At 36.1% G+C, this 16,432-nt stretch overlaps 1 protein-coding gene across 4 annotated transcripts in view; it reads left to right on the forward strand.

Moving 5' to 3' along the window:
- JAK2 (Janus kinase 2) overlaps positions 1-16,432 on the forward strand; it is a 99,142-nt gene that overhangs the window by 74,527 nt on the left and 8,183 nt on the right. For all 4 annotated transcript variants that reach the window (XM_074570822.1, XM_074570821.1, XM_074570823.1 and 1 more), the window contains 11 exons: positions 1,067-1,154; positions 3,201-3,328; positions 4,156-4,294; positions 5,618-5,769; positions 6,820-6,970; positions 7,665-7,801; positions 9,310-9,499; positions 10,431-10,555; positions 12,719-12,891; positions 14,148-14,265; positions 16,073-16,186. In XM_074570822.1, the coding sequence (XP_074426923.1) occupies positions 1,067-1,154; positions 3,201-3,328; positions 4,156-4,294; positions 5,618-5,769; positions 6,820-6,970; positions 7,665-7,801; positions 9,310-9,499; positions 10,431-10,555; positions 12,719-12,891; positions 14,148-14,265; positions 16,073-16,186 (1,515 nt within the window). The remainder of the gene's footprint in view (positions 1-1,066; positions 1,155-3,200; positions 3,329-4,155; positions 4,295-5,617; positions 5,770-6,819; positions 6,971-7,664; positions 7,802-9,309; positions 9,500-10,430; positions 10,556-12,718; positions 12,892-14,147; positions 14,266-16,072; positions 16,187-16,432) is intronic.

The following is a 16,432-nucleotide window of genomic DNA, read 5'->3' on the forward strand; positions in this document are numbered from 1 at the left end:
AAGATGTGATAGTGCTTAATATATTAATGTAACTTTATATGGCTGTTTGTTGTTCATTTTGATTATATAATTGTATCAAATTCCTAATTAATCTAGCTGTATTTACAGCAAGCCAAAGGAACTATTCATTGTTTACCAACCTTTTCGGTTACTTAAGACAAATTTATATGAAAACGTAAGCAAAAACGGAAGAGACATTTCAGATAGTTACTATTCATAAGCAATGTAGGCATACAATTTCGACAGTTGAAAACAATAAAGAAACTATAACCTATATTTTAATTTTAATAAGCTGGGTAATATACTCTACATTCTAAAGTTAGGTGAAAATCAGTTGTTAAAAGGACTAAGAGTACAGAGGTGTAGTCGCCTGAAGGAAAATGTGCTAACTTTGACCTTTTTTTGTTGGGTGAATAATCAGTACACAAGCAAGTGTAGTTGGAGATGCCACTGAAAAGAATAAAAAAATGACTAAAGAAGTAAAAGCATCTGAAACCTTCCTGAGAAGGTTAGGTAAGGTCTCGCAGTAGTGGATGAGTGATATAATACTTCTTGTCTTTTAACTTAATAATGTGCTATCAAGAAATAAATTGGAAACTGAATAGTGCATTATGAAAGAATAAATTGGAAACTGAGTATTCACTGTGTCATGAGTTTGTCTGTGGTTTACTTAGTTAACTGACACAGAAGAAAAGATTCTTTTTAAAATGCGGAGACAGACCTGCCTGCAGAAAAAGAGATTGCTGACCTCTCTGAAATGTGAATTACCAGTTATTTAAAAAAAAAAACAAAAAAACCACAAACAAACAAACAAACAAAAAAAAAAAACCAAAAAAACCCACCCCAAAACCAAACAAACAAAAAAACCCACAAAACCAAGAAAAACTTCAATCAACCACAAACAATATAAAATATGTTACATAGGATATTTGCAATGAGAAGAAAGTTTAAATGTTTTAAAAAATGTATATATGTTAATAAATTTATTAGAAATCATGTAATCTTTTGGGGGTTTGTTTTCACTGATATTTATTCTCTCTCGATCTCTCTCTCCCTTTCTTCAAAGTCTTTCTTTGAGGCGGCAAGTATGATGAGCCAGCTTTCTTACAAACATTTGGTGTTAAATTATGGAGTCTGCGTATGTGGAGAGGAGAGTAAGTAGAAATTATCTTTTTGTACTAATTTCGTACAGCTGTCATTAGAGTTTGCCATTGGTTCTGGGTAAAGGCGGGGGCAGGGGGGGGAAACCTAAACAAAACAACCTGTTGCACCAGCTGGACAACCAATACATATTCACATTGCGGTAGTATTGGTCTTGGCGTCTTGAGAACTGGTTAGTATGGTGATAATGAAAAAAAATGGAAAAATCATGTAAATACAGTCAGTATAATAGTAATCTTTGTAAATGACTCGCAGCCATGTCTGTTGTATCTGAAAATCTCACTTTTGAAAAGTTTTGCTGAACTTCGGAAATGAGCTTTTGAAATGACAGAAAAATTACACAATATTGCACCCATATTGTATCAACTGTGGTTAGCTAGAAAGGGAAGTGCTTGGCTACCCAATAAAATCTTCATTTATTATGATCAGAAACACAGAAACTGCTACCCTTTACCTGTCGTGTGCTGACTTTGTGAGCACAGACGGTTTTGGGAAGTTTGGTTTAGAGATCCCGTTCTGAAAGCATGAGGTCCCATTATTCAACAAAAACACTATGAAATGTTAACAAAGGTAAAACCTTTGCATTGTCTACAGAAGTAGAATGTATTTTCAGTTCAGCTTACTGCATTGCGACTATGTATTAATAAGGTTTTTTAAGAACACCTGAAATACATTTATAACATCTTGTAATGAAATCTGAATTTTGGATGATTGTCATATGCTTGTGTGCGCTATCTTCAAATGTGCACTGCTGGGTCTCACTTTGGCAGTTTTTCCTCTTCGTTCAGTCTTTGGGCAGAAATGTCAGTTTGCCCTAAACGTTTTTGTTCCCCCCCCCGATTACAAATTTGTAGCAAAAAGAAGCATTTTATAGTAATTGTATAAGCATAACTGTGTAGACAGTTGCCTGCATTAAGAGGGAAGGAATTTGCAAAAGGGAGGGTGGATTCTGTATCAGGAGTTGCTTCTCCTAGGAGGCTGGAAAATGGCACAGCACCGTGTTTGGCCAAGAACTTGTTACAACAGTTTCTTCACAAAAATGCCTGTAGAGCCCATGTCCAATTTAAAAAAAAATTTATCCAAAGATGTTACTTATTTCTGCTTTAGATCACAGTTGGCCTCCATAGACGGCTGTATTTCTGAAGGCAAGAGATTTACTCCAGTTTAGTAAGAGGCAGTTACTACAAAATAGGAAGAGAGGCTGTTTTGGTTTTTTTTCTGAGTTACACACTTGATGTACAAATTTGATGCAAGTTACCTCACATAATTGTAAGAAAACAATAAGTTTGCTGTCTATAAAATTAATTTGTTATAAAAAACAGTTTATTTGTTATAACCAAGTATACCAGTTTCCAGTGTCTTTAGAGTCTAAATGAGAAGTGCTGCAATGTGAGCATCTTGCAGCTGAAGGCAAGAGTTCAGTCACGCAATTTGAAATTGTTGTATTGAAACTGATGAAGACTGTGCATTACTATGAAATGGATGTTGTTTCTTGAGTTATTCACTGGAAGGCTGCGTGGAGGCATATGTCATATATATACATTTTTTTTTTAGAGCAAATATTAGTCTGTTTTTAAGAGCAGCATCTGTTGTCAGCAAATCATATTTTTTCACGAAGAATATAGATTTTAAACAGCACTAAAGTGAACAACTTGGATGTTATTTGGCTCACTACATTGATATTGCTGTACACTGCTATGCTTTATTAGAAGTTACATTATTTATTGTGCATTTCAAGTGAGGGTGGAAGGATGCCCACTGGATTTGTTAAGGTGGAAACATGTTCTCTGAAAAACTATTAAATCCAGTAATTTTGCATTGAAGAAGAAATCAGGCAAACTTCCATACCCTGAAGAACTATAAAGAACGTAGAATATTTGTGGCATACTCAGATGTCATATAGCTTCAAATTTATAGTTAGTTCACCTATCAAGATATCAAAGAAAGGGATGAGTAGTACTAGAGTAATGAATCTGTCCTGAAATTCCATTATTTGTTGTTGGTTTTAATTGTTACTTTGTTTACCATTTTTAAATCAGACATCCTTGTACAAGAATATGTAAAATTTGGATCCTTGGACACATATTTGAAAAAGAACAAAAACGTCATCAATATCTTGTGGAAGCTCGAAGTAGCCAAACAGTTGGCATTAGCCATGCATTTTCTGGTAAGTAGTTTATTCGCCAGTTTTGTTAATGGCTGAATTCAAACGTTTCTGGCTAATACATGTAGAATGGCTGAACTATTATGCTACTACATGAAACTCTGGAGGATATTTGAAGATAGGCTAGGCATGTAACAGGTAGTTAGTGGACAGACAAGGACAGATCTTTGTATCTTGCACAAAGTGCAATTTAATTTCCCATTCTTTTTTAATGCTTTGTGTTTTAGTGTGAAATAAAGACATATTTCTAGTAATAATTTCCCCCCCCCCCCCTCTCCCTCCCTTCAGGAATCTAACCTTCCTGGTTTTCCCACCTCAGCTCATGATGCTGGACATAAACTATTTCCTGGTAGTGTTAGTAGTTAACCACTGGGAAGGGAAGCCATTGTACTGTTCAAACTGCTAGTACATTCTTTTTGTGCATTAGACCCCAACATTACAGTCTCTTTGATTCAACATAAAGGCTGTTATTAGAGACAAGATATGCGATTAGATGATTCTTCACTTTAACAGAGCTTAAATGTTCTTGTATTCATTTTAAAAGGATCATACTGATGGATCAGTATTCTTCAGAGTTAACGTACATCAAATAGTTTTAAACTTGAAACTGTAGGTGAATAATTAAAATAAATGAAAATTGGCTAGAAACTATAACTCTGAGAGGAGCTGAAAAAATGTCTGAGATTTGATTAACTTAATCTATGATCATTATTTTCTTTGCTGATGTTTCCCTTGTCCTGTAAAGTACTGGTTTTTTAATACTTTTAAAATACCTCTTCAACTGTAAGATTTTTTTTGACAGTATGTAAAACGTGCATTCCTGTTCATAGGAGGATAAAGGCCTTGTTCATGGGAATGTCTGTGCGAAAAACATCTTGCTTATCAGAGAGGAAGACAGGAAGTCTGGAAACCTTCCGTTTATAAAACTAAGTGATCCTGGAATTAGTATCACAGTTTTGCCAAGAGATAGTAAGTCTTTGCGTCAGCTTTCTTGTTTAATGCTTCTGACTTGAAAAATAAGTTTGGGTTGTTTTTTTTTCTGACCACCATCTAAGGTACTTCTATTATAGTAAGTTCCTTCATCCATCTGTCACTTCAAAATATCTGCAGTCCTAGTCAGCAGTTTCAAGTGTATCTTCTTTATCAGCAAATAGCTACAGGAAATAAAGCCACAGTTCTCCATTGTATGAGGGTTTTTTTCCTGCTGTTCCCATTTTCAACTTCTTTTTTCACTGGCAGTACTATTAGGATGCTATAATGCACCATGAGTAGGTCTGTTGCATTTGCAGGTAGCTGCTGGACTTTGTATCCTATTATTGATCAAGATTAAATTGATGTATTTTATAGCTTGAAGAAGCTTTCAGAGTTGAAAGTAAAAGCACTTTTGAAAATGCTGCCTGGCAGTTGAAAATCATCTTCAGTGCATTTCTTGGTGAATACTTGAAGCGTCACCACTTGATGATCCTAAAAATACTGGACTATCATCTGCCATTGAGGCTGTTCTAATGCTTTATAAACAGTAACATTAGTTAAATGAAATGAAAAGAGTGTGCAAGGTTGTTATGCTAATGAAACTGAAGTAACCTTACTATTCTTTATATAGTCTTTCTAATCATTTTGGAAAAATGAACACACTTTATACTTGGTAAATTTATACATGCCAAAAGAAATAATACATCTAAAAGACTATAAGCAATGCAGAGTTATTATTTTCCAATAAACTGTTTAAGCTCTCCCTTTTTAAATGAGAAGCCTACATTAATCTTAACGGTTCTCTTTTTAAGGAGCTCTAAATCTACATCAGTACAATACCATCTTTTAACTTGTTACTACAATTAGTATCAAGTTTAAAAAATCAAATATTATGGAATTCCTTGTTATGGCATCTTTTGATGTGCTGTAATGTGCCAACCATGAGCAAAGTACTTCTTACTCTTTGCCATATAGTTCCTTTGTTCCAGCTACTAAATCTTGGTAATGTTGGGGGAAATTAAGAAGTCGGAGCAAAATTATAATGTGGAAATGATGTTAAGGAAGCTTTATAACATTAGGCTCATTTTACGATAAAACTTGTGTTCCTCCACTCTGATTTATAAGTATTATTTTTGTACATATTCTGTAGCTTTTTTTTTTTTTTGGGCAGGAACAAAAACTTAGAAAGCTATTAAAAGCATATTATAGAATGAAATACCTATGTAAACTAAAGTAACTTTTACTATATCAAGTATGTTATAGAATTTTCTGGTTTTATTATTCATCTTAACATGAAGTTTCCTTTGTGTGATTGCACAGTTCTTCTTGAGAGAATACCATGGGTTCCACCTGAATGTATTGAGAATCCCAAACAATTGAGCCTGGCCACCGACAAATGGAGTTTTGGTACTACTTTGTGGGAAATCTGCAGTGGAGGAGACAAACCTCTGAGTGCACTGGATTCTTCAAGAGTAAGTATTCCTAGGTCTGCAGTCATGAAAGTTCTTTGGATGCTTCTAATTTAAAACATCTGCTGTTGTAAATACATAAGTATGTAGAGTGGTGTGGCCCATGACTACTGTAGGAAAAGGACGTTTTTACTCATAATGATCAGAAGTGATAATTTGAGGTTTGGGTTTATGTTGTTTGTTTTGATTTTTACAGGGACAAAGTACAGCGTTGCCTGTATTATCTTATTCATGTTTCTGTTGCTTTGTTGCAACAGTATATCACTTTAAACAAAAAGTATTCCTAGCAATGTACATGGATTTTGATTTTGGCATTTTTCTAGTAATTGAACACCTCAAATACCGTAAGACTTTGTGTGTTGCAGACAATTCTACTATTTAAGCTAAACCAGAAATGGTAACTTTGTCTCAGCTAGGGGCAGGGGTTGAAGGGGAAACACATTCCATAAAAATATTATTTCTTATGTATTTGCTTCCTTAGTTGGAAGCAAAAAGATTATTTCCTTTACTGTGCTACAAAAAGACTTGTAGTAGTATTTTTATAAATGGACTGTTACTTTCTCACTAAGCCTGATCTGATTTCTCTCATGTTATAATCAGCTTTTCCCATAAGCTCCAAGGTCTGCCTAGACCTAACTTATAGGTACGTAAGTATTTCAGAAGTGGCCCTTCTTTCCTGTACTGATCCACATTCTTTCATAATAACTCATGAAGCTTTTTACAACTGGAGGAGCTCAGCCAGCTCACAGGTGGATAGTATTTTCTGCTGGACCTGATCTAGTTGAGGTTTTAATGAAATTACCAACAAAGGAGATACCATCTTTCCCATTATCATTTTCTGTTTTTATATCTACTACCAGTAACTGACTGGTAATTTCAGAACTGATTACATTATTCCAGTGTTGCCACATTGTCAGCTTTGGCTTTTGATATAAGTTTGGCCAGATGTACATTTGATGAGAAAACAGGTCTGGCTGCTCTGGTGAGAATGTTAAGGCTTTTGCACCTCTTTGTGGTTGTATATTAAAATGGCTTTTATCTTTTTAATTCCAGAAACTACAGTTTTATGAGGATAGGCACCAGCTTCCTGCCCCCAACTGGACAGAACTAGCAAACCTTATAAACAACTGTATGGATTATGAGCCAGACTTCAGGCCTTCATTTAGAGCAATTATACGTGACTTGAATAGTTTGTTCACTCCAGGTGAGTCTGTGATACAACAAGAACGCTTCAGACAAAAAGATCCCTGATTCCTATTGTTTCATTTTCATACCGTGCATTCCCTTTTGGTATGTTGACCCACAACCACTCTCCGAAGCAGCCTCAGAAATCTGAATTTGTAAGGACTGTATGTTACTGCTATTTTAGTTTGTTCTAAAAGAGAACACATTAAAAGTTATGATTATCATTCAAAGCAGTTTTCTGGTTTGATTAATGTCTATCCCAAACATTCTAGTCTCTTAACCAAGTATATTATGTTTGTGACTGTCTTTTTCCTCTATAAAATATGTAGGTATCTTTCTTATTTCCAAGTGGCAGGTGCATATTATCACAAGCCCTTGTGAAGCTTACACTTTTCCCCTCTGCAGTAGTGGAGTTGTTGCACAATAGTTGCTAAATTTGAAGTACAATAGCCTGCAAAAAAGAAAATAAGGAAATAAAAGCAAGACTCACTATGAGTCGATTCAAGTCATTTGGCTTTTTTGTAATACATCTTTGTCTTTTACTGCAAATTATTATATAGAAATTAAGGTAGTTGTTAATATTCTACTGAGTTTGGGGTATGCCAAGCAAAGGTAGAACATGCCATGACTGTAGTAAGTGTCTTCATTCACCTATTCACATCTCTGTGCCTCCTGTTCCCTTTCTCTCTTCCCTTCTTCCTCCTACCCCTCAGATTACGAGCTGTTGACAGAAAGTGATATGTTGCCAAATATGAGAATTGGAGCACTTGGATTTTCTGGTGCTTTTGAAGATCGGGACCCAACACAATTTGAAGAAAGACATCTGAAGTTTTTACAGCAACTTGGCAAGGTAGTATGTTTCAAAAATCTCTAATTGACTAGGAAAGAACTATCTTTTTCAGTTGTCTTCTGATGACCCCATGTACAATTATTTACATTGGAACTTCTGTTGCAGAAATTAAAAATTTCAGTAATATCTGACCACAACATGTAGTTTCTTTTGGATCTTTTTTGGTTTCACAATATAATTCGATAGAAGAAAGGTAGCTTTCTTCTATCGGAAGGTAGAAAGTATAATTAATTCAGTCACACCAAAAAGCTAAAATCTTTTTCAGTAATGCAGAGCTGCATCTGACGTAATCTTATTTTTTTATTTTTTTTTTTTAGTACTTGGTATTAATTTAAAATGTCCTGCATAGATCCACTGGGGCTGGGGTTTTTGTGCATGCATATTCTAGAAGTCTCAATATGCAGTCCCTAAATTCAGTAACGTCTTTGAGATATAGGTAGGCATTGAAATTGTTAGGTTTTAGAAATCAGCATTTGGAGGAGGATGGTGCCAGACTCTTTTCAGTGGTCCCAGTGACAGGACAAGGGGCAATGGGCACAAGTTGGAACACAGGAAGTTCCGTTCAAATACACGGAAAAACTTCTTTAGGCTGAGGGTGACAGAGCACTGGAACAGGCTGCCCAGGGAGGTTGTGGAGTCCCCTTCTCTGGAGATTTTCAAGACCCGCCTGGATGCAGCCCTGAGGGATGTGCTTTAGGCAATCCTGCTCTAGCAGGGGAGTTGGACTAGATCTCTAGAGGTCCCTTCCAACTCTGAAGATTCTGTGATTCTGTGATTTGGTTACTAGTACTGCAAGTCATTGCAGCCTGGCTGTGTGGAAGCATGCCAAGACAGATGACCAAGTGCAGCTGGCAGATCCTCACCCAAGTAGCATTTTTCCAGAATGGTTCCTTGCTGGTTTATGTTTTTTATTGACATGATAGCTATATATTCCTTTGACTCCATGTACTAGCAAAAGCCAGCCTGAAAGTGAAGCAGCAAAACTACTTCTATTTGCAGGTGTTTGGTTGTTGACTGTAAATGGTAGCACAGCACAGGGAGAAGAACAGAATGGGTAGGTGATCACTGCATAAAGGCAGACAAAGAACTTATCAGGGATGAAGGCAGAACATTGAAACAAATGAGGGAGGAACCACCAAGAAACAGAGGAGAACTAAGAACCAAGAGGAACCTAAATGCAGGGGGTTTTGCACGGGCAGGTAAAGCAGTATCCCAACTGACAGTTTGGAAGTGCAAGTGGAAATTTGTAAAGAAGAGGAAGAAAATGAATGGACATTACCCCCTCTCCTTGGCCTCCTTTACTCTCATGCTGTTTGCTTCTTTATAGAACTGTTAGCTGTGATCCTGCACTCTTTCTTTCTCAGGGAAGTTTTGTGGCATTCCACTTAATTAATTGTGGTCACCTTAAATGCTGCTACAGTGAGCACTGAAGCAGTATGAACAAGCATTAAGGAAGAGACAATGATGTGGACTTGTTTTTAATTCAAGTATTTCCATTTGTGATCTAGGGAAATTTTGGCAGTGTTGAAATGTGCCGGTATGACCCCCTGCAGGATAACACTGGGGAGGTGGTGGCTGTGAAGAAGCTGCAGCATAGCACAGAAGAGCACCTTAGGGACTTTGAAAGAGAAATTGAAATACTTAAATCTCTGCAGCACGATAACATCGTTAAATACAAAGGAGTATGCTACAGCGCAGGTATGTACTATGTTGAATATACCTTCAGGTGTACACCTAAGCAAGCATACTGAGAAATTCAGAGAGATAAGTGTTTATGAAAGTCACTGACTGGTCCTAAGTTTACCAGAACTTAGAGAGTACAAACCAAAGGAAGCAGTGTCTGTCGTGTACTACTCAGCACAACGTGGACATTTTATTCAGTCAGCTTATTGCATAATTTGATTGATTTAGAGAAAGTACGATTTTGACTAGTTACCCAGTTCCTTTATCATAAAGCACAAAAGTCTTCCTAGAAAGAAGTATTTAGGATTAAGTAGGAAAATGCAACCATTTTGTAGCTGTTATTGTTTTTTGCTCAATGTAATGTCCCAGTCTGGATATTACTAATTGTTGTACAGCCTATATGGTAAAAGACTAGACAGGAGAAAGTTTCAGAAACAGATGTGTTTGAGTGAATTGTTGATGCTGTTAAAGTTGATGAATGAAAACATTGGTTCTGCTCAGGATCTGCTGTAAAACGAAGGCTATTTGGTTCAAACTCAGACTAAGTTTTTGAAGATGGTAAAATTGCTGACCAGTTGATGTCAGTTGCCATTCTGAGTTACAGTTCAGCAATGAGAAGGAGTTACATAAAGACAGATATACATGTGGCAGTTTTGCTTTGCTTTAGGAATAGTAGCTGAAGTATTGATGAAACAATCCTGATTAGTGATGCTCTGTATATCAAGCATATCCACATTATTGTTTTGTTTAAATAAGTGGCATTTCCTGAACAAATGCAGTCAACTATTATATGAAAAATTGCGTAGTGACATACATATCATAAATTAGTTTTTTGCTATTAAGACTATTTTCTATTACTTTTATTCATATACATTTGTAAATATATTTCAAAACTTGTTATTGGAAAATGACAGAAAAATTGTGTTCTTTGTTGTTGTTTTAAAAGGTCGTAGGAATCTAAGGTTAATTATGGAATATTTACCATATGGAAGTTTACGAGATTATCTGCAGAAACATAAGGAGAGGCTGGACCACAAGAAGCTTTTGCTGTATGCGTCTCAGATATGCAAGGTAGGAAATTGCAAATGAGTGATATTTTTCAACAAATTTTTATCTCTTTGGTCTCATTTGTCTTAAAACAACCATCATTGGCTATTTTGATGTATCTTTTTTAATACTGTTGGGCTGCTCGCACCACATAACCCTAAAAAACATAACACATTTTCGTGTACTCAAGAACTGAACAAACTTCTGAGTATCTTAATACAGGATGCTGAGACTGGCTGGTCTACTGATTGAGGCAGAATATACTGCATTTGTTGTTGTTTATTTTATAGTTTGCTTAGCTGATATTTCTTTCAGAAGAATTAAAACCTCTTTTCACCCTAATCAGAGCTGAGGTAAAATATACTTGCCCAGGCAAACTGTTTGTAACATACTATAACCGATTTTTCAAATCTTGGACATTCAACTATAAAAGCACTGTAACAGCATGTATATGTTCAAGAAGTTTACTTTAAAATGTAAATAATATTAGCTAATTTAGCAGAAAGAGCAAAGATATCCGATTTCTGTACGAAGAACTAGAGGCCACAGAAGTGCCAAAGCTGCAATAAATTATTTGCTAGTCTCAATGGTTGGTACTGAACATCTTTCACAAAATTCTGAAAAGAGGGGCAAACATCTAATCTTTATTGTGATATCTCATTTCCTCAGAGGGCTTATGCCTACCCTGGTTTTACTCTGTTATTATGCTTTAGGTACAAGAAACTATGGACACCTTAGATTTCATTGCATGTTCGGTAGTTTGGGGAAAGAAAAAGAAAAGAGGGGGGGGAACGGTGCGAGGAGAGGAGAGAAAAGAGGAAAAAAAAAAAAACCACCACCAAAAAAAAGACAGCGCCCTACACCCTCAAGGCATGTACCAGAAATATTTTTTAATTCCTTTTGCCAATACCCACATCAAAGATGTGGAAACAGCAGGTTATTTAACATTGAGTATTCTTCAGGGTATGTAACTCTCACATACTGTTATGTCTGGTAATGTGCCCTGCCACATTCAGAGCAGAAGACTTTCCTTCTGCAATATCTGCAGAAATGGCCTGAGAAGTATTGGTCAGTAGAGTCTCGGCAAGAGCTGAGATCTTCTCCAGGTAGTGTGCAGAGCTTGATAGTTCCCTACTTGAAACTGGACTCACTCAAGTGAACCTCTTAGAACCTGGGACATGTACAGAAGGATGCTGCATGCACCTGTAAAGCTGATCTTACCTATTCATGTGCTTCACTGAAGCAAGGCTGTGTGCGTAGTCTCCAGCAAAACCTCCTTGATGGGCAAGCAATGTGCTATGAGGTTGGAAAACAGAAAATGTTCCCAAATCTGTGGGAAGTGTCAGTCTTTTCACAGAGAGGAAGGACTGAACGTGTGACCACCTACTCAAAGTGGGTTAAAAAGCCCTCTGATCTGTGTCTCCAAAACCAGAAGTCATTCTCTAGTAACAGGCATAAGAAATTCTCTCACTATTGTTTCTGCAACAAAACTCGTTATCAGTGCTGGTAAGTAAGAAAACAATCATCCTTCAGGCAAAGAGTTGGAAGAGTCTAACACTTGGCACCACCTAGGAGGATGGTGACAGTGAATCTTTCACAGAGTAAAGAAGCAACAAGGATTTTTGAATACACAAAGGCTGCAGCAACTTACCTGTTTTATTCTGTGGCCATCTCAGCCTACTACCTGAAGGGTCATAATGTGCCTGCCCTGTTCATTTTCGTAAGAAGCTGTGAAGCTTGCATATATAAGTCTTCAGGCCTTATCCAAAGCTTTATCCAAAGCCTGAAGGAACAATAGTGGCAACATATCTCAGGACCCTGGTCTCTGAGACAGAGGTATCTGATGGAGGATTGGAAAGTGGATTTTCACCTTTGCAGATAGTGCAGGTATTGGCAGGAGACTCTGGGAAAGGAATTGTATTCAGAAGGTACAAAGAAAAAGGTTCTTAATGTGTGTGTGTGTGTGCGCGTGTATGTACGCATATATAAAAGAAGCACTGAGATATTACAGGTCTTCAGGATGATCATGAAAAAATCAAAACTCCTCAGAGAATTACAAATGTTCAAGCACACCGATTTTGGTAACAATCTGTGTTTGGTTTTAACTTTGACATTAATTCATCTCTTCAGGGAAAGTGCAGCTACTTAATGGTATTTCCTTGTTGCATTTGTGAACTTTTCACCTAGGGCATGGAGTATCTGGGTACAAAAAGATACGTTCACCGGGATTTAGCAACCAGAAATATCTTGGTTGAGAATGAGAACCGAGTTAAAATTGGAGACTTTGGATTGACAAAAGTCTTGCCACAAGACAAGGAATACTACAAAGTGAAAGAACCTGGTGAAAGCCCTATATTTTGGTAAGTCTTCCTTTGGTATATGAAATCATGGCATGTTTTCAGTTTTTGCAGTTTCAGACAATTGTTTTGCACATTATGGAATTTCTAAGTGCAAACTCCAAGTCATTTGCCCATCATTGTCAAAGTCACATGCCTGATGTTTGACTTTACAGAACAGCATGTAACTGTAGGACTTTTAAACAGATTTAAAAAAAAATCCCCCTAAATATTACCAAAATATTTAAAAGAAATAGACTGCAACAGGAAAGATACTCAAAGATAAAAGAAATCTGAAAGGACTGTTATCCAGGATGCTTTCAAAATTTTTGACCTTTCAGTTCCCTAAACACTGGTTGTTCGTATTTTCTACCTGAGATCTGTTGTATAGAACCTCTATTGACCAAGTGGAGTTAAATGCCACAGGCTGTAATTAGCAAGGATAAAGTGCTGGGTTCTGTATTTGGGGACATGTCTGTATTTGTGCACTGAGCTTCCAGAGGAGGTCTAAGTTGCTCCAAAATGCAGTAAAGCTCCCAACGAGGTGCATTTAGCTTGGAAAGGAAAAGAATACTCTGTGTCGCCTGTGGGAGACTGAAAGATTATGAAATGAAAATTGGTAGACTGTGTTCAGAATACAAAATATATACTTCAGTTCTGTTCTATAAAGATGTAGAAATACCTTAGAAAATACACTGGCAAATAACTATGATAAAAACCATTTTATGTCCTGGTAGCAAAAGAAAATGCCATTCCGTGCACATGATTATAGTCTATATTTTAGTCTGCCTTAGGCACTGTAACAGTGTCATATTTAAAGAATAAATAATACAAAATGGCAGTTTAGTAGATGTTATTGTGAGCTGTAAAATTTAAGTCCAGAAGTACCTGGTACACAGTTCAAGGCTTACTGAACATGATGGAAGAAGGATGCTTACTGGCTATAATTGTCTTTCTTTCCAGGCCTTATCGCATCAAAATCTTGTTTATTCGAACTACAGATAACAAAAATATCTACAACTTTGTTGAAAAAAACCAAATTTGAATATAGTTATTGCTAACTGTGTTTGTTTAAAGTGGTTTGTGTTTTCAGTGCCAATTAACTATTATTAAAAGAAGAGTTACTAGTGAAGGCAGTAGAAGGAAATGAGAATGTGCTAATGCCTATGAACAAAAAACACTTATTCATGGGAAAAAGTCAGTCTTATTAAAAGAAATATCTTCAAAACCAAAAAGATACATGTTACACAGAACAATATTGCTTTTACCATGTGTTGCAGGTATGCTCCAGAATCTCTGACAGAAAGCAAATTTTCTGTGGCCTCAGACGTGTGGAGTTTTGGTGTGGTCTTATATGAACTCTTCACATATATTGACAAGAGCAAAAGCCCACCAGCTGTAAGTACACAGTTAATGGTTCTGAGAGTGGGTTTTTTATTTGTTTATTTAAGTTTTTTAAAAGATATAGATTGTCCCTACACCTAAATAGGTTGATATTTACTGATCCTTTTCTGGAGATACCCTAGTGTTTATGAGGCAGCATCCAATCAGAAGAAGCAACATGCTGAAAAGTGTTGGTATCAAGAGATAAGGAGGAAGGGAGATCTGAAAATTACCTGATAGTCTGTGCATATCTTATCCATCCTGTAACTCCTGTTTGAAAAAGATTTTAAAATCTCTCATTATAGATCGTTCTTTCTTGTCATTTGTGGAGAGTAATCCCAGATGCAACTGTTTCATTGCAACATGATGTGTATTTTTCATGCCATTCCAAATCTAAGGCTAAGCCAAACAAATACATTAAAATTAAGTTGATTTTAATAAGATAACTTAAGGTTATGTTGTTATTTTACCAGAACCCAAGTTAGTAAGTAATTGAAGTTCAAGAACGAAAGAGAATGGCTTTTTGCAGGCTGTTGACAGGCTCCTTTAAAGACAAATTTATAGTGGATGGAGAAAAATACTACTTGTACACTGAACAACAGTTCTCCAATTGGAAATGAGATTCATGGTCTTACTTACACCTAGCAGTCCTCTGCAGGCATAACAGAGGAGAGTTGAGCCTTTATATATTTACTGGAGCTGCCCTCACTCTCAGCCAGTGTCTCAGTCCTGGCAAATGTAGTTTTGAGAGATGAACAGTGATGACAGGCAAAAATGCACTTGGAAAATCTCTGCGTTGACCTCAGTGGACCTTTTAGTAATTTGATACAATGATTAAGCTATCAAGGAAGAATGTCAAGGCAGGGGCAGCTCTTCCTGCATAAAAACATAAACATTGCAGACACCTGGAGTTCTTCTTCAGAAGGATTATGAAATGGAAAGTGGTAGAGTAAGTCATGGGCTCAGGTAGAATATACTTTGAATAAATCAACTCTGTGTATGCATTCACTACTTCATCAGGTTGGCTACCCTATTGGTATGTATCAAGAAAAATTAATTTTACCAGTTAGCTAAAGAGGTCTGTTTAACTGTCATAGTCTTCTTAATTACACATTGTTTCCCCGACTTTGACCATTTTCACATTTTAATGTCAAGGATCATTGAAGAAATTTATGTAGCATTGGAGGAAAAGAATTCCTTTATGTTGTACTTAGAAATTATTTTCCGTTAATAGTACTTCCTCATTTACTTTGATCTCTGGCAGTCTGAGTGAGATTTTAATCTACTTTTTGGGTTATGTTGATTTTTGGATAGCAAGATTTAGCTAAGTCATTTTTGTTGGCTTTAGTTATGGTGCTGTTTCTGGCCTGTAGTTACTGATTAATCCTGTTAATCTCTTTTTTTTTTTTTTTTTTTTTTCAATACAGGGGTATGATATTATGTGTTTTGTGTTTGATTGGGATTTTTCAAAGCATTGGGATCTTGTGTTAATGTTTCTGGGAGCTCTTTAGAATTAGGTGTGAGGTTTATCCTTTTTAAAACTAGTTAATCATCAGATGATGATCAACATTTTTTTCAGAAGATTTTTCACATACTGCTTTAAGTTTTGTATGTATTTTTATCCACACACACACAAAATGTGTGATTATTGTTATATTTTCTGGACTTGTAATTTATAATTTTATCATTGTTATATACTATTGTATTTATTATTATTTATTCATTATTATTTATTCTTCTCATAAGAATTTTCCCCTGGTAAGAATATTGCAGCATCTTTTTTTCCTTTAAAAATTATTTGACAGTTGGCCTTTTGTTTCAGGAATTCATGCGAATGATTGGCAATGATAAACAAGGACAGATGATTGTATTTCATTTGATAGAGCTTTTGAAGAACAATGGACGACTACCGAGACCGGATGGATGTCCTGATGAGGTGAAGTATTGTATTAATATGTTACTGTAGTCTGGAAGGTGCTCCGTCAGGGTGAGTACCTGGTAAATGCAAAACTTGTGTTTCATTCTGCTTGGATTACCGAAGCATTTATACAAGCAGAATGGATGTGCTGTTATTTTATCAGTTGCGTGATGAGTATAATCACGTTTCTTTTCTGATTCTTTAGATTGTATTCCCTCAGGAGCCTAGAATGTGCTCTTTCTAAATATAGCAAATAGGACTATT

Source organism: Larus michahellis, chromosome Z (genome assembly GCF_964199755.1).
Source record: "Larus michahellis chromosome Z, bLarMic1.1, whole genome shotgun sequence".
Classification (NCBI taxonomy): domain Eukaryota; kingdom Metazoa; phylum Chordata; class Aves; order Charadriiformes; family Laridae; genus Larus; species Larus michahellis.